The following is a 24,385-nucleotide window of genomic DNA, read 5'->3' as shown; positions in this document are numbered from 1 at the left end:
CCTACCCACAGTTTTAAGTAAGCCCTAGTAATGTTGTTCATAAATATGAAGAGCATGCTGCATACTGTTTTGACTCTGTAGTATGTCACAGCATGCCTCCCATGTTGGATGTTGTTTATTCAACATTAGTGAGTGGCCATAGAGTGTCATGGTTGATTCGCATACATTTACTTTTGAGCATAACAGCTGAAGATGGGAACTGTTACTTTTTAAAAAGCATTTGTTTGTGAGGTGATCGGGAAAGCTCTGGAAAAGCCCAACTCTAGCTATGTATGTTACATGTAATGAATGGCCCCAGGAGGAAGAAAAAAAGGAAGACATAAAATGGATGGGTGGAAAGGGGGGAGAAATGAACATGAGTTCAAGTATATCCTAACAGATTTTGAGGACTGTAGCTTTTACTTGGAGGTAACTGTAAATTCACTCTTTCAAAACTGCCTAGTTTGAGATGTCATGGAAGATGGTTTTGATTTCCCCTTGAAAAATCAGAATTGGTGTTGCCCCGAGTAAGTCACGCTGAACTCAAAGTGAACTTGCTTCTGTAAGCACACATAGGATTGGACTGTAAGTTGCTTTGCATGACACATTAACATTGAAGAGAAATCTGGACAGTTGTAATCTTGACTAAAAGGGATATCCTGTCTTCAAAATCAGTATTTTTCACTGCTATCATTGTTTTGTTGAATATTCTTTTTATTGCAAGGGAAGAAGAGGAGAGTCTAGGAAATAAAACATATTTTCAAGAAAAAAAAGTAAAGTGATGTTATGTTAATAATTTTGAATACATAAATGAGATCTGGGATGCAGAAGCCATTATGTTACTTAGGTCAAGAACACTTTAACGTTTCCCTTTACATTCTATGTCCTTTGATTAAACACCAAATATATAGTGGTCATTTTTGACTATCATTTACGGTATTGATTTGCGAACACAGGAATGGTAATAAAAAAGGGCCATTGATTTACTGTCGCTATTTGCTTATGGGCTTTTTAATTAATTTTATGCTTTGTTTCCTATTTTTGGATTACAATGTTTATAGTGTTTTCTTTTTCTCCCCCCCCATCTCCCCTCCAGACAAGTCTATTGCTCGATGAAATAAAAAAAGAACAGACAGAGGAACAAAGGAACGGAATGATCAGCTGCCTTTTGCCCCTTCTTATGGAGCGTCAGGAACTACGTGAGGAATGGCTCACAAGGTGAGAAGCTCTGGTGGAAAAGGAAATGCATCCTTAAAAAATGCTTATGTGTAAACCCAGATGCTTTATGTGACATGAAACCACTAAGAAAAAGGAGGTGACTGCAGACATCTTTATCCTATTGCTTCTTCAGGTCCATTTCTGCAGCCAAGTACAGGTGGACCTTTTTATCCATGGGTTTGGAACCTGCGAATTTGAAGCAGTGCTGGAAGGCTCCACCTGACCTTCTGGTTGCCAGTGAACTCCTTTCTATTTAAAAAAAGAAAGAAAGAAAATTCACAGACTTTTAAAGTTGTGCCCAACATCAGATGAGGACCCCAACCCACAGAATTCAGTTATCCGTGGGTTTCGGCATCCATGGGGCTTCTGTCAATGGAACCCCATGGATGCTGATTGCTGACTGTAATGGTATCAGGTTCATTCCCAGTTTGGCCTGTTCCATTATGAGGCTTTTTTTTCTGGATTGTTATTTTATATTTCAGGTAGGCAACTTGCATGATTGATGGCTCTTCTGTGGGTACAGGAAAAACAAACAAAATGATCAGGAACTGTGAGAAAAGGCTGCAACTTTTGGGGCCTTTTTAACTTAGAGAAATGGTGACTGGGGGCAGTCGCATCTTTGGTGGTGGCATCACCCAGTGTGGAGCTTGGCAAACTGGAAGTGTGGTGGTGATGTGATGATGTCATCGCATCCCTTCCAGGTTGTCAAGCTTACACTGCCAGAGGAAAGAGAAGCCAGCCCTAGTACTCCGGGTGCACATGTGTTCCAGCCACAGCAAGAGCATCCATTGCTCTTCGGTGACAACTGAGCCTCTGGCCGACCAGCCTGCAATATGTTTGAGGCTGGCATGGCTGGGGTGGGAGCAACACTGGCACCCGCTTAGCGCCCTCTTATGACTGATACCCAGGGCCAACTGCATCCCCTGCTACGCCACTGAATGGGTACAGAAAGAAGTTCTCTCTCTCCCATAAAACTATAATTCAATTGCAGCAAAGCAGCTCAAATCTGAGTTATGATTCAGAACTTCCCTGGTTTAAATTTCATGCACGCAGAAGTTCCCAGGACAGTCACTTACGGCACTTTTGGCTCAGACTGGAAAGACCTCTGACTGCAATTTAGGAGAGCCACTGCCAGCCAGTGGATATTGTACCTGAAGGGATTAACTCATTCGATGGGAGTTTCTTCTGTTTGTGTTTTCTGGACCCCTAAACAACCAGAATTCTGGATCATATTGTAGACAGTAAACATGATCCACCCTTTTGATGCAGAGGCTATGAGTGCAGTCCTTCTCCTTCCATACAGTCAATGTGTGTATGGTGACAGAGTTTCGGCATAGGTCTGTAAATTTCTTGATGCACAGGAGATTTTTTTTTGGAGGAGCATTCAATGATGGGAGCCCTTGCCTGCAGTCGTCTAGTCTCTTCTCACATATTAGCAAGAAGCTGGAATTTACTGTCCTGGCTTTGGAGGACTATGGTGTATGTTCTTCTGTTCTTATTTAATTGTCCAATATTTTGTATTGGCAGTACAATATTTAACTAGAATTTGTACTGTGGGACACATGGGGGCTCTGGGATTTGTAAGTGAACGCTGTGTATTTTGAATGTTGCAGGTATTGTTTGCCGTCCCGTTCATTGTGTTGCAACATTGCCTAAAATTATTGGGCATAAAATGACCCTGGTGTGCATTGCAGCTTGTTTTGCACTATCCCTGTTTACCATTATGGTTAGCAAGGTTACATTCTTGTCTTATCTCTCTCCCTCTCTTGTGCATGACCTTCCGTTACTACCATGTATAAAGCATATAGAGCTAGATCTAAAGAACCATGAACGGAAAAAAAAAATGTCACCCAGTGTGGCAGGCCAGTGCATCACCCCCATAATGAACCTCCTCCCATGCAGGGCAATGCCCTGGGTGGTGGGCATGGTGATGCACCATTGCCCCACCCCACTGGTTTTTTGGCTATTTGAAAGAATGGAGATATTTCAATGCAGTTTGTTTCTTGCATTCTGCATGAAATTACGTAGCAAATGTTATATAACATGATGATGATATTTGAAAATTCCAAGATTTAAAAACTTTGGCCAATAGTGGTGAACCCCTGCCCCCGTGTGTGTCACTGGGTGCGGCCCACACCCCTGTAGCAATGCCACTGGTTACAGTACAAGAGTCATTGTGAATAAGGAAGGTGCAGGCTGTGACATATAAATGCTAGGGGGCCATGATTATGTTTTGGAAAGAGCTTGTACAGAGTTCTGTGCAAATGCGAGGAATGATCTAGATTTGGAGACATTTTTATTATGTGAAACTTGGACTTTTGGCTTGATCCAGATCAGCCTTCTTTCGAAGGGCAAAATGAGAGAACAAATTATTGTTAGTCATTTCATACATTGATGTATATGGTTGGTTGGCAACCTTCAGTCTCAAAAGACTATGGTATAAGCCTACAGCACCCAGTATTCCCAGGCGGTCTCTCATCCAAGTACTAACCAGGCCTGACCCTGCTTAGCTTCCAAGATCAGACAAGATTGGGCATGTGCAGGGTAACAGTTGCTGTCATGACTCTTTACAAAATACCACATGCAAAACGTACACACACAAAATCATGCACTTATTCCATAGAGCTTACAGTCTAGAACACAACTGTTGGGGGAAGCAGCAAAACGAAAGGAGAGCTGGAAGGAAAAGTACAAAGGGATGAAAAATAAAGATATTTAATGAAATGTCTCTTTGTTAGCTGCTGTTTACAGAGTTTAGAGTTGATTCAGCAAAATCTGCAGAGGCAGAAGACTGAATATATAATGTTGTTTCCTAGTAAGTCAGATCTCCATCTAGGTCAGCGTTGTGTCCTCTGAGTGGGAGTTCAGATAAATGTCTTTCTCAGACCTTCCTGGAGATGTTCATAAATTGATAGCACAATCCTAACTCACTGTTCCACTAGCACAGGTGTTGCTTTGTTGGCCTAGAGCAGGGGTGTCCAAAGTTTTTGGCAGGAGGGTCACATCAGCTCTTTGACACTGTGTCAAAAAAGACACTGGGGGAAAAAAGAATTAATTTACATTTAAAATTTGAATAAATTTACATAAGTTTACATAAATGAATATATTAAAGATGAACTTATATGAATGAAGGTCTTGCAATAGCTCAAGGCCTATAAAAGGCTTGCACAAAGCAAGGTTGGCCTTTCCTTTGCTGCCACTGCTGCATCACAGACGTGAAACAGCAAGCAGTGGAGGGAGCCCTCATCCCACCGCTCACATGAGAGGTCAAACAATTACCCTCACACTGAGATCAGTTGTGTCGGGCCAGAGTGGGTTCCAACAAATCTCCAGAGGGCCAGAGGCTCATTGGAGACTGGGGCTCCCTGAGGGCCACATTGAGAGGCCTTGAGGGCCGCAAGTGGCCCCAGGGCCGGGGTTTGGGCACCCCTGGCCTAGAGTGTTGCAAACATGCTGTAAAGCACATTTGTGACTGCTCTGGAGTTGGCAGCATGGATGGGACGGCCTGCTGGTTCTGCAACCAGGTCTCTGGATGCCGGCAGATGGGAGTTTTGCACCAGCAGTTGCAAGGGCTGAGAGAGGGTGACGGGAGAGTGTTTTGGAGGTGGAGAGTGGCAGTTTTGGGTGAGGAAGGCAGAATGGGAACAGGCCAGGCTCGGGGGGGAGGGGGCGGCTGACAGTAGTGGAGGCCTCCTCTGCTGAATCCTATCCTCTTTCCTGGTCCTGCTGGGATTATATGGGGCCACTTGAACTTGTGCCTGCTATTTAGCAGGCTTAGATCCAAGGAGCCCCATAGGGCAGGCTGCGGCTTTACCCAGCACAAGGGTAAACATATCCCCTTACCCCGAGCAGATCCCCAGCCTTCTCCTAAACTGCACTGGATGTAGCACAGGCCATGCGGCCTGGCTGCGCCAGCACAGGTTAGTATTGGATTGTAAGCTTAGAACTCTACCACTGAGTCTACAGTCCCTGAGAGAAGGGTCCTACCCTGAGACCATTGCACTCATTGATAAACAGTGTCTAATGCATATAATGCATGAAGGTGGAGCACAAGGCTGAGGTGCGGAATTGCATATGGGTTGCTGGATACTCTGCCCACCTGGTTACCTGATCCTTTTAGGTTCACCAGTTTCTGCAAATGAATTCCATTCACCAGGTTGGGGTGTTTAGGTTTTTCCCAACTCCTGTGATTCAAGTAGCTTGAAGCCAAGCAATAAAAGGTTTTAAAACAGCACTGCAGGTTAGAAATGTAAAACTAAATGCAGAAAAGCCATGATTTTGTAGTTTTGTTTTCAAAAAATCATAACAAATGCAATTCCCTAGGTGAATTAATTTAGCAAAATAAATAACCTAGAAGCATCAGCAGCAAGGTAGCAGAAAGATGTGAGGGGAATGGAAACCCATTGCAGAGAGTCTGGTTACACAATTTTCTAGCTTTTTTCTTCTTCTTCTTCTTTACAGCTACCCTTTTAAATCAGATGCCGAAGCTGGTAGACATAATTTAGGCTCTAGAGCAAAAAAAAAAAAAAAGGTTAAGTACTTTGCAGGAATCAGTTTGGGATGGGGAAGGAGAGGAATGGCAGTGATGGTGGACTTAACAGAAGACAAAGTACAGGCCTCATTAAAGCTATGCACCTGAAAGAAAATTTCAAGACCATAGTGGCTTTGAAAGCTTGGAAAAAGACAGTGCCCCCAGAGTATTAAATAACTGTAATCTATTCTCCCCTCTCCCTTCCCGCACCTCCATTTGATGTTTCCCATCACGCTGACCTATCTTAAAGAGCTTCATCCACATAAACAGGCTGTTACCATATACCATGCTCTTGCCCTCATCAAAGGTTCAGCGAGATGTCTGGAACGCAGCCCTGGCGATAGAGGCCACTGAGTGTACATGGTGGTGAAAGTTATAAAACATCCATCCGCGGAGCTGCCTGTGTTTTAGAGATCAGCCCATTGTGTACTTTGGAATTACATGAGAAAAAATGTGCTCCGACAGGAAATAATTAGCGCTTGTCAAAGGCCAGGCAATAGGTTATAGTCTTTTACTTTCAGCACTGCTATCAGGGGATCAGCTAGATTAGATAATAGATTTTTTTTTTTCTTTCCCTCTCTCCCCTTCCCTGGAAGTTAAATACAGATGACTCTAATTATCTCTCACCGCACATTAGAGAAGGCATAATGCAACTTTGAGAAATTTTGTTCAAATAGCAGCCAGAGAGGGGAAAGGTAGCTTCTGTGTGGTGCTTCCATCTGAACATGCCTCTCTGGGAGGCTTTTCTTCAGGTGTCCCCAGACAGTGAAATCAGGGGTTGGTATTGAGGTCAACTGTCAAGGGTTCAAGGCAACTGCGGGATCAAGGCAACCACTTTTGCGCTCCTCATCTTTGTGTATGGCTATGCAGCATTTTCAGGGTCCAGCGAGATAGAAGGGGGTCTGTGGAGGGCGGTTTGCCAAGAGTCCCCTAAAGCCTGGACCCAGATGGCAGGTGGAGACTAGGGAGTGAGAGGGCCTTCTCCGCAGTAGTGCTTTGTTTGTGGAATACCCTTCCTTGACAAATACTGGAGCCACCACCTCTCATATTCAGTAGACAAGTTAAAACCTTGTTCGCCAAGGCTTTGAATGACTTTCAAAGGTACTTAGCAGCAAAATCTTAGGTCTGCTTATTCAAAAGTGAAGTCTGTGCCAAATGGAACTTATTTCCCGCAAGCATGCATATCTTGCAACCTAAGTGGTTTGCTTTTGTGAACTGAAGTGTTTTTATTTAGAATTTGGATGGTCCTGTTTAAATTGCTCTGCTTCTAAGTTTTTTCTAGATGTTCCTCTCTGTTGAGCATCCTACTGTTGGTTTTGGGGATGTTGGATGCTGCTGTGAAGACATACACACTTCAAACAGAAAATTTACTTAAGTATTTTATAAGGGGAATATTTTACAAGTGGAGGGTCCATCACTTAGTGGTGAAATGCCTGCTTTGATTGCAGAAAGTCAATGCAGGGCCAGCTTTAGGAGCTGCAGGGCCCAATTGGAAACATTTTTTGCCGGACCCCAAGTTCACAGCCAAGATCTGTAGAATTTTAGAGACTGATTAAAATGGATGATATGCTTTCTATCTTTATGGTAGCATGGAAAGCAATCAAAACGTGTGCTTGAAAAGTGCAGGTGAGTTAATGGACCAAATGGATCTAAGCATACGTTAATATAAAATTGCATTCATGTAAACCTACAAGTAAACAAACAAAATGTGTAGATTACCTTTGAAAAGGAAATAGTTACAAAAACTAGTTTCAGTCGTTTTAGTGACTGTGAAATGTAGTAATTTCTTTTTACCCTAACCCTTGGGCGTGGGGCCCAATTGCGAGCATTGGTTCAATTGGCTTAAAACTGTCGCTGAATCATTCCCTGGTAATACCTCCAAGTAGATCTGGAAATGAACCCAGTCTGAAACCCCAGAGTGATGCTGCCTGTCAGTGTAGTAGACATACTATGTGAGATGGTGCTGCAGTCTGAGTTAGCAGAAGGAAGCTTCATGTACTAAGTGTTTTAAATAACTAAATGTTTCTTATCATGCAGACGAACATCATGTGGTTTTGGCCCTGTGCTTTGGCGCAAAATGTAACCATTTGGAGTGTGCACCTTACTGAAGCAAGTCTCCTTGTTCCCGGAGTTTTTCCCCCATCCCGCCATTGCAGAATATAGCCATAGAAAATGGCGGGTGCTTGAATGTGTTTGATGTGGGTTATGGAGAAAAAAAGCCCTTGTTAGAGGGACACTAAACATGCAGAAACAGCATCTTGTAATGTAGAAAATCAGTTGTGTGGCCACTCTCATATGGCAACCGTACATGTAGTTGCACTCTCATTTCACAGCAACAAAATCATAGCAGCATGATTGTTTTTCTTTTCATACCTTTTTTCTTTAGTTTGTGCAGCATTCAGTACCCCGTGCTTGAGTTACCGGGGGGGGGGGTCCGGGGAGTGGTGGTGGTATAGTTCTTATCACTTTTGTGATGGCCTATTTAAGATCAATTAGACAAGATGTGAAATGTATTGTTTTAAAGGGGGGGGGCACCTTATCCGGCTCAGGATTTCAGTGGGAGGAGGAATTAACCCTTTTCCTCTGTACCATTTTTTCCTTATGAGAATCCCACCTTCTCAAGGTTGCTATTTGTTTGTTTATTTACTGCCTTTCCTTCTTCTCAGAAGTCCCCCCCCCCGACAAATTGCAAACCCCTTTGCCTACACTGTGGTCATGTTCTGGATTGCCTGGGATGGCATCTTCTGACAACCTGTTTCATTGAGGTAGAACTGTGCGAACTAACTTTGGTGACTTCTCCAGGTTGACCCTTTTTTTCAGAAAACTGCAGTGTTAAGGGGGGGAGCTATTTGTACTAAAATGGGGAGGGCTCAGGGGTGGGGCTTGCACATTTCTAAGCACCTTGTGAGCTGGTGTCTGTCCACCTGTCATTTCCAAGTTGCTCCCGCCCCAGTGTACAGGCCCACAGTGGCTCTCTGAAGAGGAGCAAGGTATAAATAGGTGGGGGAGAAGTGAATGTGCTCTGAGCCTTAGCAGAGTTGGCCAGAAGGTTCCTGAAGGCTGGCGTTTGTTTATTCTGCAAGATAGAGTCTGATGGACAGATTGTTATAGCTGTTAAAGAGCTGCTTGAGCCCTATTCTGCAGTGACCCCTTCTTGACCTCTCTTTGCCAGGGTTCATTTTTTCTGTTAGTAAAGGCACAGCCCCTTGCGTCCTACTGTAGAGTCGGAAAGCTAAAGAGTGCGGCTTTGCATTTCAAACCCGGCCATGCAAAAAAGAAAGCAGCCGCCGTTGTTGTCTTTTAGGGTCACCGTCCTATAATGAAAATTATTACCAAATTGTATGGAAGTTTAACCGCAATAAGCGAGAGCGGGAAGGTGGGACCTCGTCTATTGGGTTTGATAAATGAAGTGTGAAGTTGCCCATCTGGCCTGAGACAGCTCTGTTTTTCCCCTCCTTTGGTCAAAGGGAAGCATTTAAAAATAACCATGGTACATATAGAATCAATGACCCATAAGGGGAGCTGGAATAGATTAAGATTTAATGGCGGCCATGGAAGGAACAATTGCATGAACAGGAAGACAAAGAGAAGACCAGAGACTGTAGTTTAATATCCTGTGCGCTTGAAAACTTTATGAAACATTTAGTGTTGTTGTCGTCGTCATCATCATCGTAATTAACAGCAATAGTGGTTTGTTTGCTTTTGACCATAGATACCAAGGCCTGTTTAATGTGTGACAAAGATGGAAAGAGAAAAAAAACAAAACATTGTGCCACAATTTAATTCTCTTATGCTCTTTCTAAATCTCTTCAGTCCCATATTTGGACTGAAATTCTGCTCATGGCTGTGTTTTCACAGCGCATTTCTAGAATAAAACGTGGAACAGCCTACCTTGCGGATGCTGAATTGATCTGAGGGTGACTGGTACATGGATGGAAGAACACCTAAGAACTCAATTTATGCAACCTTTTGCTTCAGAATGGAAAAATAAAAACCCTGCAATTAGTGGATGACTACAGTACCTCTGAAGGCAAAGGAAACTGGAGCCAAGGCATGAGATGATGACTAAAGCATATGGGGAGGTACGAATGCGGACCAAAGCATATGGGCCTAAAAACATGAAGGAGGTAGTCCTTCAACTATCTAGGTCCCAAGCTAACCAGGGTTTCAAAGGTCCTAGTCAACTTCTGTAACTTGGCTAGGCCTCTCCAGGAAAGTCCAAAGCCTTTAGGAGAAGCCCTGGATCTCAGAGAACCCCTTTAAACTTGCTCTTTAAGGGGGAGTGCAGTCCTATTCAGGGCATCTGCCACATAAGAACATAAGAACATAAAAACAGCCCCACTGGATCAGGCCATAGGCCCATCTAGTCCAGCTTCCTGTATCTCACAGCGGCCCACCAAATGCCCCAGGGAGCACACCAGATAACAAGAGACCTCATCCTGGTGCCCTCCCTTGCATCTGGCATTCTGACATAACCCATTTCTAAAATCAGGAGGTTGCGCATACACATCATGGCTTGTACCCCATAATGGATTTTTCCTCCAGAAACTTGTCCAATCCCCTTTTAAAGCACCACATCCTGTGGCAAGGAGTTCCACAGACCAACCACACGCTGAGTAAAGAAATATTTTCTTTTGTCTGTCCTAACCCGCCCAACAATCAATTTTAGTGGATGTCCCCTGGTTCTGGTATTATGTGAGAGTGTAAAGAGCATCTCCCTATCCACTCTGTCCATCCCCTGCATAATTTTGTATGTCTCAATCATGTCCCCCCTGAGGTGTCTCTTTTCTAGGCTGAAGAGGCCCAAACGCTGTAGCCTTTCCTCATAAGGAAGGTGCCCCAGCCCCGAAATCATCTTAGTCGCTCTCTTTTGCACCTTTTCCATTTCCACTATGTCTTTTTTGAGATGCGGCGACCAGAACTGGACACAATACTCCAGGTGTGGCCTTACCATAGATTTGTACAACGGCATTATAATACTAGCCGTTTTGTTCTCAATACCCTTCCTAATGATCCCAAGCATAGAATTGGCCTTCTTCACTGCCACCGCACATTGGGTCGACACTTTCATCGACCTGTCCACCACCACCCCAAGATCTCTCTCCTGATCTGTCACAGACAGCTCAGAACCCATCAGCCTAAATCTAAAGTTTTGATTTTTTGCCCCAATGTGCATGACTTTACACTTACCGACATTGAAGCGCATCTGCCATTTTGCTGCCCATTCTGCCAGTCTGGAGAGATCCTTCTGGAGCTCCTCACAATCACTTCTGGTCTTCACCACTCGGAAAAGTTTGGTGTCGTCTGCAAACTTAGCCACTTCACTGCTCAACCCTGTCTCCAGGTCATTTATGAAGAGGTTAAAAAGCACCGGTCCCAGGACAGATCCTTGGGGCACACCGCTTTTCACCTCTCTCCATTGTGAAAATTGCCCATTGACACCCACTCTCTGCTTCCTGGCCTCCAACCAGTTCTCAATCCACGAGAGGACCTGTCCTCTAATTCCCTGACTGTGGAGCTTTTTCAGTAGTCTTTGGTGAGGAACCGTGTCAAACGCCTTCTGAAAGTCCAGATATATAATGTCCATGGGTTCTCCCGCATCCACATGCCTGTTGACCTTTTCAAAGAATTCTATAAGGTTCGTGAGGCAAGACTTACCCTTACAGAAGCCATGCTGACTCTCCCTCAGCAAGGCCTGTTCATCTATGTGTTTTGAGATCCTATCTTTGATGAGGCATTCCACCATCTTACCCGGTATAGATGTTAGGCTGACTGGCCTATAGTTTCCCGGGTCCCCCCTCTTTCCCTTTTTAAAAATAGGCGTGACATTTGCTATCCTCCAATCTTCTGGCACTGTGGCCGTTTTGAGGGACAAGTTGCATACCTTAGTCAAGAGATCTGCAACTTCATTCTTCAATTCCTTAATAACTCTTGGGTGGATGCCATCAGGGCCCGGTGACTTATTGATCTTTAATTTATCAATGAGGTCTGAAACATCTTCTCTTTTAACCTCTATCTGACTTAACTCCTCGATCAGGAGGGGCCGTTCGGGCAGCGGTATCTGCCCGAGGTCTTCTGCCATGAAGACAGATGCAAAGAACTCATTTAATTTCTCTGCCATCTCTAAGTCTCCTTTTATCTCCCCTTTCCCTCCCTCACCATCCAGAGGGCCAACCGCTTCTCTGGCAGGTTTCCTGCTTCTAACATATTTGAAGAAGCTTTTATTATTCCCCTTAATGTTGCTGGCCATGCGTTCCTCATAGTCTCGCTTGGCCTCCCGTATCACCTTCTTACATTTATTTTGCCACAGTTTATGTTAAGAACATAAGAACATAAGAACAGCCCCACTGGATCAGGCCATAGGCCCATCTAGTCCAGCTTCCTGTATCTCACAGCGGCCCACCAAATGCCCCAGGGAGCACACCAGATAACAAGAGACCTCATCCTGGTGCTCTCCCCTACATCTGGCATTCTGACTTAACCCATTCCTAAAATCAGGAGGTTGCGCATACACATCATGGCTTGTACCCCATAATGGATTTTTCCTCCAGAAACTCGTCCAATCCCCTTTTAAAGGCGTCTAGGCTAGACGCCAGCACCACATCCTGTGGCAAGGAGTTCCACAGACCGACCACGCGCTGAGTAAAGAAATATTTTCTTTTGTCTGTCCTAACCCGCCCAACACTCAATTTTAGTGGATGTCCCCTGGTTCTGGTATTATGTGAGAGTGTAAAGAGCATCTCCCTATCCACTCTGTCCATCCCCTGCATAATTTTGTATGTCTCAATCATGTCCCCCCTCAAGCGTCGCTTTTCTAGGCTGAAGAGGCCCAAACGCCGTAGCCTTTCCTCATAAGGAAGGTGCCCCAGCCCCGTAATCATCTTAGTCGCTCTCTTTTGCACCTTTTCCATTTCCACTATGTCTTTTTTGAGATGCGGCGACCAGAACTGGACACAATACTCCAGGTGTGGCCTTACCATAGATTTGTACAACGGCATTATAATACTAACCGTTTTGTTCTCAATACCCTTCCTAATGATCCCAAGCATAGAATTGGCCTTCTTCACTGCCGCCGCACATTGGGTCGACACTTTCATCGACCTGTCCACCACCACCCCAAGATCTCTCTCCTGATCTGTCACAGACAGCTCAGAACCCATCAGCCTATATCTAAAGTTTTGATTTTTTGCCCCAATGTGCATGACTTTACACTTACTGACATTGAAGCGCATCTGCCATTTTGCTGCCCATTCTGCCAGTCTGGAGAGATCCTTCTGGAGCTCCTCACAATCACTTCTGGTCTTTACCACTCGGAAAAGTTTGGTGTCGTCTGCAAACTTAGCCACTTCACTGCTCAACCCTGTCTCCAGGTCATTTATGAAGAGGTTGAAAAGCACCGGTCCCAGGACAGATCCTTGGGGCACACCGCTTTTCACCTCTCTCCATTGTGAAAATTGCCCATTGACACCCACTCTCTGCTTCCTGGCCTCCAACCAGTTCTCAATCCACGAGAGGACCTGTCCTCTAATTCCCTGACTGTGGAGTTTTTTCAGTAGCCTTTGGTGAGGGACCGTGTCAAACGCCTTCTGAAAGTCCAGATATATAATGTCCACGGGTTCTCCCGCATCCACATGCCTGTTGACCTTTTCAAAGAATTCTATAAGGTTTGTGAGGCAAGACTTACCCTTACAGAAGCCATGCTGACTCTCCCTCAGCAAGGCCTGTTTGTCTATGTGTTTTGAGATCCTATCTTTGATGAGGCATTCCACCATCTTACCCGGTATAGATGTTAGGCTGACCGGCCTATAGTTTCCCGGGTCCCCCCTCTTTCCCTTTTTAAAAATAGGCGTGACATTTGCTATCCTCCAATCTTCTGGCACCGTGGCCGTTTTGAGGGACAAGTTGCATACTTTAGTCAAGAGATCTGCAACTTCATTCTTCAATTCCTTAATAACCCTTGGGTGTATGCCATCAGGGCCCGGTGACTTATTGATCTTTAATTTATCAATGAGGTCTGAAACATCTTCTCTTTTAACCTCTATCTGACTTAACTCCTCGGTTAGGAGGGGCCGTTCGGGCAGCGGTATCTGCCCGAGGTCTTCTGCCGTGAAGACAGATGCAAAGAACTCATTTAATTTCTCTGCCATCTCTAAGTCTCCTTTTATCTCCCCTTTCCCTCCCTCACCATCCAGAGGGCCAACCGCTTCTCTGGCGGGTTTCCTGCTTCTAACATATTTGAAGAAGCTTTTATTATTCCCCTTAATGTTGCTGGCCATGCGTTCCTCATAGTCTCGCTTGGCCTCCCCTATCACCTTCTTACATTTCTTTTGCCACAGTTTATGTTCCTTTTTATTCTCCTCATTAGGGCAAGACTTCCATTTACGGAAGGAAGCTTCCTTGCCCTTCACAGCCTCTCTAACTTGGCTGGTTAGCCATGCGGGCACCCTCCTGGATTTAGTGGAACCCTTCTTTCTTTGCGGTATACACCTCTGCTGGGCCTCTATTACTGTTGTATTAAGCAGCCTCCATGCACTCTGGAGAGATTGGACTCTTTTTACCCTCCCTTTCAACCTCCTTCTAACCAGCCTCCTCATTTGGGGGGAAGTCTGCCCGTCAGAAGTCAAGAGTTTTTGTTAGAGATTTGCCTGGTATTCTTCCCCCAACGTGCACGTCAAAACGGATCGCAGCATGATCACTGTTCCCCAATGGCTCAGTAACGTTTACATCTCTAACCAGGTCCTGCATACCGCACAAAATTAAATCCAGAGTCACCTGTCCTCTGGTGGGCTCCGTAACTAGCTGATCAAGCCACAGTCATTTAGCACGTCAAGAAATCCGGTTTCCTTATCGTGACCAGAACACAAATTGACCCAGTCAATATGAGGATAATTGAAGTCCCCCATGATTACAAGCCTGTCCCTCCTTGTCACCTCCCTGATCTGTTTCATTTCAAGGTCCCCATCCGATTTCTGGTCTGGAGGACGATAGCACGCCCCCAGTATTACATCGCTGCACAAGCCTGGTAATTTAACCCACAGAGATTCTACGGTGGAGTCGGACCCACCTTCAATCTCTACTTTGCTGGATTCTATCCCTTCCTTAACATAAACGGAAGGCCACCTCTCAGGTCTGTTGAATACCCAACTAACAGCACCTCTATCTTGTCCAGGACCATTTTTCACTTGTTTTCCTCTATCCAATCTACTTGGCACTGTGACCCACTTCATCCTCCATGGTGCGTTGCAACATGGGAATGACTTACAGGGAGGGTAGGGAGACCTTTTCTGGGTCATGCCAGGCTGGTGACGCACTCTACCGGCCTCTGCAGGACTTGGAATGGCCCACAGAAGCCTCAAACAGTCACTTCTGGTTTTCAGAAAGTCACTTCTAGTTTTCAAAAGCAAACCAGAAGTAGCTTTCTGAGGCTTCTGTGTGCCATTCTGAGGCCTGCAGAGGCCAGTAGAGTGGGTTGCTGGCTCAGCATGACCTAAAAGAGGCCTCCCTACCCTCTTGGAGCCAAATCGGAGCAAGGGCAGGTAGGGAGGAACCAGGACATGACCAATTGCCCGTGTGCTCATGACTCACAGTTTAGGGTCTTTACTACTTCCTTAGGACCATGTGCCAGGATGCTGGGATGTTACTCCAGCCTCGGCGCTCATGCAGAAATTTGGATTACAAGAAACTTTAAGCACTGTCAGTTTTAGATAATTGTATCGGTGCAGTAAACACAAGAACCAGCTAATAGTAGACTGTGGCCCAAAGCAAATAATTATTCCTTCATTTCATTCTGTGTATAGCAGGGAAAGTGTTAATTGAGTCACGCTATTGATTCTGAACAGGAATTAATCTGTGTTCCTTTCCTAGTTGAAATAGTACAATGAAGGGGAAAAAAACACCCCATGTTTTATAAGAACTTTAATACGATCAACAAATAGTTTTATAGATCTGGTTACTGTAGCGGAATTCCAAAGTGCCATACAAACAGCAATATTGACTAAATTAAATTGCCTTTATGTTTGATTTAGAAAAAAAAAAATTTGCTTCCCTAGCATACAGAGTGCAATATAGGTAATGAATATGACACAGTTTGCCTTTGTTACTGGGTATGTCCATACAGTTAAACCCTCCTTATCCATGGATTTGAGCATTTGTGGATGCTGAGCCCATGGCTGGAGGACCTCAAAGGACATCCTGAGACTTCTGGAAGTCACCAGCATAAACCAGAAGTGACTTCCAATTGGCTCCAGGAGGCCTTTTGAGGAGGCCGGGAGGCTGTTTATGACCCCCCCTCCCAAGGTAAGTTATTGCGGTGCCACATCAGCTCCCCATGGATTTAATTATCTGCAGATTTTGGCATCCATGGGAGGTCCTGAAATGGATTCCCTGCTGTAACCAACAGTCCACTTCGGCTCAACCAACAGTGTCCTCAGCTTCGGCTCAGCTCATGAAAGTTGGGGTGATGTAACCACCTATTGCCCTATGCCTCCATGCATTGGGTAAGATATGGAGGGGACTTGAATTTAGGGGTACAGTAGCCTTTAGCTTGTCAACTTACATTATTAGTATTTATGTACAAGAATTATGCCCTGCTTCTCATGAGATTACCAAAATGGTGTACGCAAATAAGTAAAACAGTAGCAAAGTACAAAAAGCAGAACAAAACTCAGGATAGATGAGTAAGAGCTATGCAAATAATAATGACACAGTTGCTTCTCCCTAATGTTTATTTCTTCTAAGCCCTATCTTACATTTCACTAAATCAAAAAAAAGATGAGAACAGGAAATCCCTGGTCTTGTGCACTGACTCCAGGTAGATGCCCCTAAATGAATTGACACGGTGAGGTCTATGTCTGAAGACCAACAGAGAAGGGCCTCTCTTGATGATCTTAAGGTTCCTATGGGAGTCAACTGTCTTTAAGGTTACCTGGGTTTTCCCAGATTCTAGACGTCAAACCCAGCACTTTGCATTGGGATCAGAAGTGTATTGGCAACCATTGGAACTGACACAGTACAGGTGAGAGATGAACCATGCAGCTTTTCCTGGAAAATAACCAGGCTGCCATATCCTAAACCAACTGAGGCTTCTGAACCAGCTTCAGAGGCAATCTCATGTCTGACCAAGTCTCAGAACTTAGATGAATTCCAGGGCAAGACTGCATTGCTTCCCCACTTCCTGACGTGTGGGAGCGTCCCTGGTCTTGTACACTGACTCCGGGTAGATGCCCCTAAATGAATTGACACGTTGAGGGGCGTTCCATCCTTCCCCCTGACAACAATTGCTCCCTTCAACTTTCTCTTAGCCCTTGAAAACAATTTTGTGCCTATAAGTTTTCCCACCTATAACTAATAGAAACTTAGTCAAGAGGTGGTTTGAGTTGGGGAGTTGGTGATAGGGAGAATTAGACCTCTGTCTGATCTTGTCTGTGCTTTGAGATGATCTGGTGAATGGTCTTCAGATACTTCTCCAGGTTCCCTCACCTGTCATGGTTAGGTGGGTAGCACTTGAGAAACAGGCCTATATTGCAAGCGTATCTATGCAATATCCCCCAGGCACCCATTCTTAGGACTTTTTGGCACCAGTAGAAACAGCATATTCTTCCCATGCATTTAACTCAGCATATAGTGTGTTATCGCTTCTGGTTTCAGATTTGGAATGTGACTGTTTTGTTTGATGCTGTGCTGCTTTTAGTTTTGTTGCCTATTTGATCATCCTTTTTAGTTATTGCTTAAGTTTTTTGTTGGCTTATTTTCTTAACCTGTAAGCCACCTTATATAATCTTCTTTCAAAGGCTTGAGGTAGTATATAACTCTAGTAAAGAAATGCATCAACATATTTTTGTATCCCTCAATAGACAAACCTCTCAACAAGTACCTAAAATGTGATAATTCATAGTTTGAATTCTGCCTAGAACTGACACACAGGCTGTTTGTGTGTTGTGTGTTGATGGCTGGAGCACACAAGCACTAGTTAGACATACCTTGGGTTTCTGGTGCTTTGGTGATGGTGTTCTTCCCTTACCACTGGGACTTTGAGTGCAGGGAACTGAAATAGTTGGGCGTCCCATCTTCATAGGAAGCTTGGTACCTCACAGTGCTGACACATCCATAATCTGTGGAGACAGTGTGTTAGCTCCATCATCTGACAGCTGAACCACAAAGTGGCATTAGCATCAGCTGTCATTGGGCCTGTTGAAGACAGTGGTGTCTGCCACTGAAGAAGCGAGGGGAAAGAATGTGTAACTTGTCTTTTGCTTGTGATGCCATGAGCCAAGAGCTGGAGCAAACTCTAATTTGCACCTGTCCATTTTGAGTACTGAACTGGCTTTGCAACTAGGAATAAGAAACGACTGCCTGGGGAGTGAGGAAATATCCTAGATTTATTTTTAATCTGTTTGCTGAGGATTCTTATTTCCAAGACAGTGATCTGTGTTTTCTTCTGTCCCTTAGCAGGGACGTCCTTTGTGCCTCCTAACCTGATATCTCCATAAAACTCAATCACATGCTTGGCACAGAAGGCAACTTTGTATAAAAATAGTCATTTAGGATGCAATGAGCCTGGAGATGCAATTACCTTTTCCTTCCCATGAAGTGATCCCATTATGTTCATGAAGTTTAGCTTTGGCAGTGCTATTTGTTGTTGTTTGTAATAAGTGGGATCAAGTGATCAGTGGTCAGTAGGTGTGATCTGGAAGTCAAAAATTACCTTGTCTGAAAAAGCTAAGCAAGATCAGCCTGGGTTTTGCTTTAGATGGGAGACTGGAAGCTGCTGGCTAGAGGCTAAGGGATGTGGACCACCAAAAATGGAGAACATTCTGAGAACCAGCCTGAGATGTGTTTGCATCTACCTGTGGAAGCTTGGAAAGAAACTGTGCAGCCAGGATGATGATTGCACCATGAAGGGAAACATCTGGGGAAATGGAGGATCCTATAAATTTATCTTGTGGAATAACACTTGTAAAAACCCCATGTGGGGGTGGGGAAGGGGAGGAAATTATGGCCAGCCTGCCTGTGTAATCCACCATGAGTATGAGACTCAAGTCTATGGGAAAGGTGGTATATAAATACTGTTACTGTTGGCAACCTTCAGTCTCGAAAGACTATGGTATCGTGCTCTGAATGGTCGTTCTGGAACAGCGTCTAGTGTGGCTGAAAAGGCCGATTCGGGAGTGACAATCCCTTCCACACTGGGAGCAAGTGCAGTCTGTCCCTGGTCTGTCTCCCTGGCTATGGGCCTTAGCCTGCTTTGCCTCTTAGCCTCAGACTGTTGGCCAAGTGTCTCTTCAAACTGGGAAAGGCCATGCTGCACAGCCTGCCTCCAAGCGGGCCGCACAGAGGCCAGGGTTTCCCACCTGTTGAGGTCCACTCCTAAGGCCTTCAGATCCCTCTTGCAGATGTCCTTGTATCGCAGCTGTGGTCTACCTGTAGGGCGCTTTCCTTGCACGAGTTCTCCATAGAGGAGATCCTTTGGGATCCGGCCATCATCCATTCTCACGACATGACCGAGCCAACGCAGGCGTCTCTGTTTCAGCAGTGCATACATGCTAGGGATTCCAGCTCGTTCCAGGACTGTGCTGTTTGGAACTTTGTCCTGCCAGGTGATGCCGAGGATGCATTGGAGGCAGCGCATGTGGAAAGTGTTCAGTTTCCTCTCCTGTTGTGAGCAAAGAGTCCATGACTCGCTGCAGTACAGAAGTGTACTCAGGATGCAAGCTCTGTAGCAATAATAAAGTATAGATGAATTCTGAGTAACCTCAGTTAATAAACATGTAGCTTGATAATGTTACTTGTGCCGGCTAAGGTTTTGCTTTTATATATGCTCCTCATGCCTGAATACAGGAGGCCACCTTACATAATATCAGATGCTTGGGTCTGACTTCTCTACATTGATAAAAGTGGGTTTCGGAGGTTTCAGCCAGGGGACTTTCCCTCCTGTATCTGGGGATGCCACAGACTGAACCTGGGCCTTTCTATATGCAAAGCATAAGCTACTACTGAACTATGACTCCTCCCTTTAAAAACAAACAAACAACTGTCTAGCCAGTAGCACACCCTCAGAAAAAACTTGTTCAAAGGAGTATGAGTTCTACTATCAAGCTTCAACCTTCTGCTCCACAGATGTACTTATTATTCTGAATTTAAAAATGAAAGCTGTGTTCCGGCTTTCAAGCCTTTGCTCACGTAGCAGTTTAATATCCAGAACTGTTCCACGTGGAGCCACATAATCTATATGGAGGAACTCCTGTAATCAAAACTGAAAAGTTACCCGTTATTAATGTGAGGGACTGGCTGCCTCCACACTGGAAATTTCCTAAGTTGGAGGGCAAAAAAAGAAGTTTTGATAGGAAACCTTAGAGGATTGGTGCAAGTTGCTTATCATGTTGGAAGCATATGGCTTTAGTTTTCCCAGGTGGGAGACTGAGCCAAGAATTAGGTATCTTTTACTGCCTCACCCTGCCTTGATTTGATGCCCCTGGCCCCTTATCAGGTACTTGACTCTACCACAATCTTAGAAGATCCCACACAGGACCCAATGGCCTCAGGACTACCTACCATATGGGCATTTGGGTCAAAACGTTTAAATTTTATGAGAGTGACCAAGCAGGTGTCTATGAGACTAAGTACTTTATAGCGCTTCCTGGCCACAGGCTGTTTAGGGCTTTTGTCTATGTGATGTTGGATAATCATGGTGCCATTTTGAATAAGTTATTGAATAAGATATCCTCTTCCATTGGGCCTGCCCCAGTTGGCAAGGGAGTTGCAGATTTTTGAGTCATACGACTCTCTATCAGGATATCCTCCAAAGCTGGGATACTGAAGCCAAACTAATAAAAGATCTCAACTGACCAACTTGGTATCCCTCAAATTGAAAGCTCATATAAGCACTTAGGGGATGTTTAGTAGAGGGAGAAGGCAAGTTTTATTCCTTTGGACACATACAGAATTTTAATGTGCTATATTTGTTGCCACTGTTTGTGTCAGAACTGTCGTTTTCCTTTGCCATCATTAGGTTAAAAACCCTCCTATTTTATTTGATTGATTGGATGATTGATTGAAAGCATTTTTACCAACTAAAAGGCACCACTGATTAAAAGGCACCACAGATTTAGCATTTGTTTGCAGTATTCCTTTAAAACACACATTTGCACATCCAAAGCAGTCACATTACATCAGGGTCATGTGAACCCAGGCCCTAGGCCTGGATCCAGTGTTTGGGCACATCTCCTTGCCCAGTGAGCACACCTGTTCATTCCACCTCCGCACGGCTCCTCTCCTGGGTAGATCTGGGCTCTGGGACGCCCTGGAGAGTCTGCCTGGTCGTCCTGTTGTGCGGCCTTTTGGGATGCCAGACAGCAGAACCGAATGTCTAGAGCGTCCCAGATAGGACTCTCATTGGTCGTGACTTCGGGCACTGCTGCATTACATGATTGGTATTTACAGGTAAATGTTTTTTAGTCTTCAGTGATTTATCAAAGATTGCCAACGTATCAAAAAGAGATTGTGTCTATTCTCCCCCTTTTTAGATGAAGTATAATGTTTTAATTTGGAAAGACCTGAGCAGTCATAGAATCCCCCGCTCTACCCCACCCACCTTCAACCTCTATTTTAGGAGTACAAGGCAGAGCCCATCATCTGTGGGGGTTCCATTCCTGGAACCCTCCATGGATACCAAAATCCACGGATGTTGGAATCTGCTGATTTGGGCACCTCGAAGCCTCTGAAAACCAGAAGTCATCCTTTTCAGCCCTCAGAAGAACCTCCAGACTGGACGGGAGCATAGCTCTAGTCAGGTTTGGAGGGCTGTAGGTGACCCAATTCTACCTGAAAACAATTCATGTAAAGATAATGGTAGATTTTGTAATGGTAGATTTTCTATTTCAACAGAAATAGAAGCTTCAAATCTTCCAGAACAACTGTTGTTTCATAGATTCCATTTCTAATGCAAAATGCAGATGGCAGGGGCTTGCTTAGAAGAAGTCTTCTCCCTTATCTCTCGCATAGGAAGGGATGTCTGAATACAAAAATCTCAAAACAAGGAAAGTGTGCCATTGTTTTCTCTCCAAAACGAATGTTTTATTTATATGAAGATTTCTAAACAATCAGTTAATTGTTTGATCAAAACTCTTAATTAATTGGCCAGGAATTATTTAATTCCCCTGCTAACTGAGCAAAGAGGCACTTTTTAAAGTGGTATTCTCTTATATTTAGCAGAGGAGTGCAACTGCCCCTTTGCTGTACCTCTTTTTAGACTGTGATTCGTTTGGGCTCAGGGAGCCGTTTACTGATGTAATTTGCTATTTAAACTGTGTGGGGCACAATCTAGAGCTGGTACTGAGCCAGGGCAAGGTAGAATGGAGGTGTTCCGGGGCAGGGGGAAGGCAGGCAATAGGCAGGCCTGTGGGTGGGGAGTGGAACCAGGATCTGGCATTTAGGCCAGATCCTAACCCCACTCCCGGGCAACCTGGTGCAGCACCGGGCTGCTCAGTTATGCGCCGCCAATTTAGGTGGCACAGAGCCCCGTTGGGGCTGCTGCCATATTATTCAGGATAAGGGGAATTGATTCCCCTTGCCCCGGGCTGAGCCAAAGCCAGACCCAGCCTGTTCCAGCACAGGTTAGGAACTACTGTTCATGAACTACTTTTTGTTCAAAAGTGGTATATAAATTTTATTATTGGATGAAATATTTACAGGCAGTTGGACTTGTAGGAATGTATATAATTTGCATGACCATATTACACGACCACTGCAATGATCATATTTACAGGCTGTCCTAAGAAATAATTGCATGGAGTCTCTGCAACACATGCTATGTATGGTCCTTCACTCGGTGCATCTCTTCTTCCATAATGGTGCTAAGCATGAATCTATTTTTTTAAAATATGAATGGAGGCATGATGCTTTACAGCTGGTAGTAAGGCTATCGTTTTTTGTTTTTACTTTTTGGACAACCACATAGACCACAATCCATAGGTTAAAAACGCAGCAGCATTAACTAGGTATTACTAGTTGCTTCCTTGCTTCCATTACTCCTTGCTTCCAAAGAGAGAAGTAGTGACCAAGAGTGTTCTAGTGCAGACAAGGTTGACAAACGCACACTGGGGTGGTGTAATGGTTCCCTTTCCCATTAAGGTGTTACTTTTAAAGCAATGATCTCAGCGACCCCTGAAGAAAATTATAGCAACAGAAGAGAATTGAGGGAGGGAGGGAGGAGAAGATCGAAGGTGACATTGGAAGACAGGCATTTTTATAACCTACTGGAATTTCTGGAGAGCCATTCCTATGGAGAAGGAGCTTTGGAAAAAATACCACCTCCTTTCAAGAACTAACAGCACTGAGCAGCCCCTTGTATTGCTCCAAGTCTTCAGATAAATATAATATTGCTTTATTGAGTATGCTATGAATTACCTAGACTCATGATGAAGGCTGTGAAACAGAATTGGCCAGAGGTGTGTTTTAAAATATTAAAGTTAGTCAAAAGGAAAAAGAAGAAGAAAAAACCCTGGAGGACAACTAGAAAATTGAGAAATACAAGGAGTGGAAGGAAGACCTTAATGAAGTTATTGACAAGACAAGGCAGAGAGCAGGCGGACAGAAAGAGAAGATTATTGTTAATACAGTTAGAGAAAGAGATGGAGATGGAGAAATTATCCTGGCATTTTCTATTTATTGTATTCTGTGTATTTTCTCTTGTACATCTTGCTGCAGGATTTAAATGATTGATTTGTCAGATTTTTCAGTTAATATTTAAATAAGCCCCTGAATTTTATATATAAATAATAAATGTTTTAATATAATAAAATTACAGATGTCCTCCCCTTATCTGGGGGAGGGATACATTCCTGTGCTGCTCCCCACGGATACTGAAACCATGGATAAAAGGGGACCCTATACTTTCTGCAGCTCCAAACATACATGTCTTTTTCTTTGTAGCCTGTTATAGAACACTAGAAGAAGAACGGGAGAATCAGTCAGACAGAAAGCTAGAGGAGGGAGATGAAGAACCCAATCCTATGCATGTCTTCTCAGAAGTAAGTCCCTTTATAGTCAATGGGACTTACTTCCAAAAAAGTGTGGATAGGATTGTAGCTTTAGGCCCCAATCCTATCCGGTTTTCCAGGGCCGGTGCAGCCATGCCAATGGGGTGTGTGCTGCGTCCTTTGGTCACAGAGGCCTCCTCAATGTTAGGGAACATTTGTTCCCTTACCTCTGGGCTGCATTGTGATCGCACTGGTGCTGGAAAGTTGGATAGTATTGGGCCCTTAGGCACCTTCTTTTTTTAGATAGAATTGATGGAAGTGATGTTTCCAGCATGCTTCCAGCATGGCTAATTTAAAAACGACAAAATGGCATCCCTTCATTGAAATTAATTGGGTGGAGGTTGCCATGTTATAACCATACTCTGCACGCTCTGTGGAGGCTACCATGTTCCTGACAGGTTCCTCCATTTATTTTAATAGAAAATGGGTGGAAGTGAGTTCAGTATGGTGGCACCCATCTTTTCTAGTTCCAAGCTCACTTGGAGCAATTCTTAAAATAAAACAGCTCTCTAGCACTAGAAGCTAAAGAAAGAATGCAGCCTAAGAGAACACTAATAGGAAGCAGGAACCTTCTTTGAGAAACTCACAAGTACCTGAATACAGAAGTGGTTCCTAAACATTT

General features: G+C 44.3%; 1 protein-coding gene across 1 annotated transcript in view; it reads left to right on the top strand.

Annotated features, from left to right (window-relative positions):
• The window catches only part of FTO (FTO alpha-ketoglutarate dependent dioxygenase), a 294,785-nt gene that overhangs the window by 134,979 nt on the left and 135,421 nt on the right, over positions 1 to 24,385 (top strand). The window contains exon 8 of the mRNA XM_066637383.1: positions 1,076 to 1,197. Within this exon, the coding sequence (XP_066493480.1) occupies positions 1,076 to 1,197 (122 nt within the window). The remainder of the gene's footprint in view (positions 1 to 1,075; positions 1,198 to 24,385) is intronic.

The sequence above is a fragment of the Tiliqua scincoides genome, chromosome 9 (genome assembly GCF_035046505.1).
Source record: "Tiliqua scincoides isolate rTilSci1 chromosome 9, rTilSci1.hap2, whole genome shotgun sequence".
NCBI lineage: Eukaryota > Metazoa > Chordata > Lepidosauria > Squamata > Scincidae > Tiliqua > Tiliqua scincoides.
Note: the sequence above shows the minus strand (reverse complement) of the source record. Positions and strands in the feature narration are given on the sequence as shown.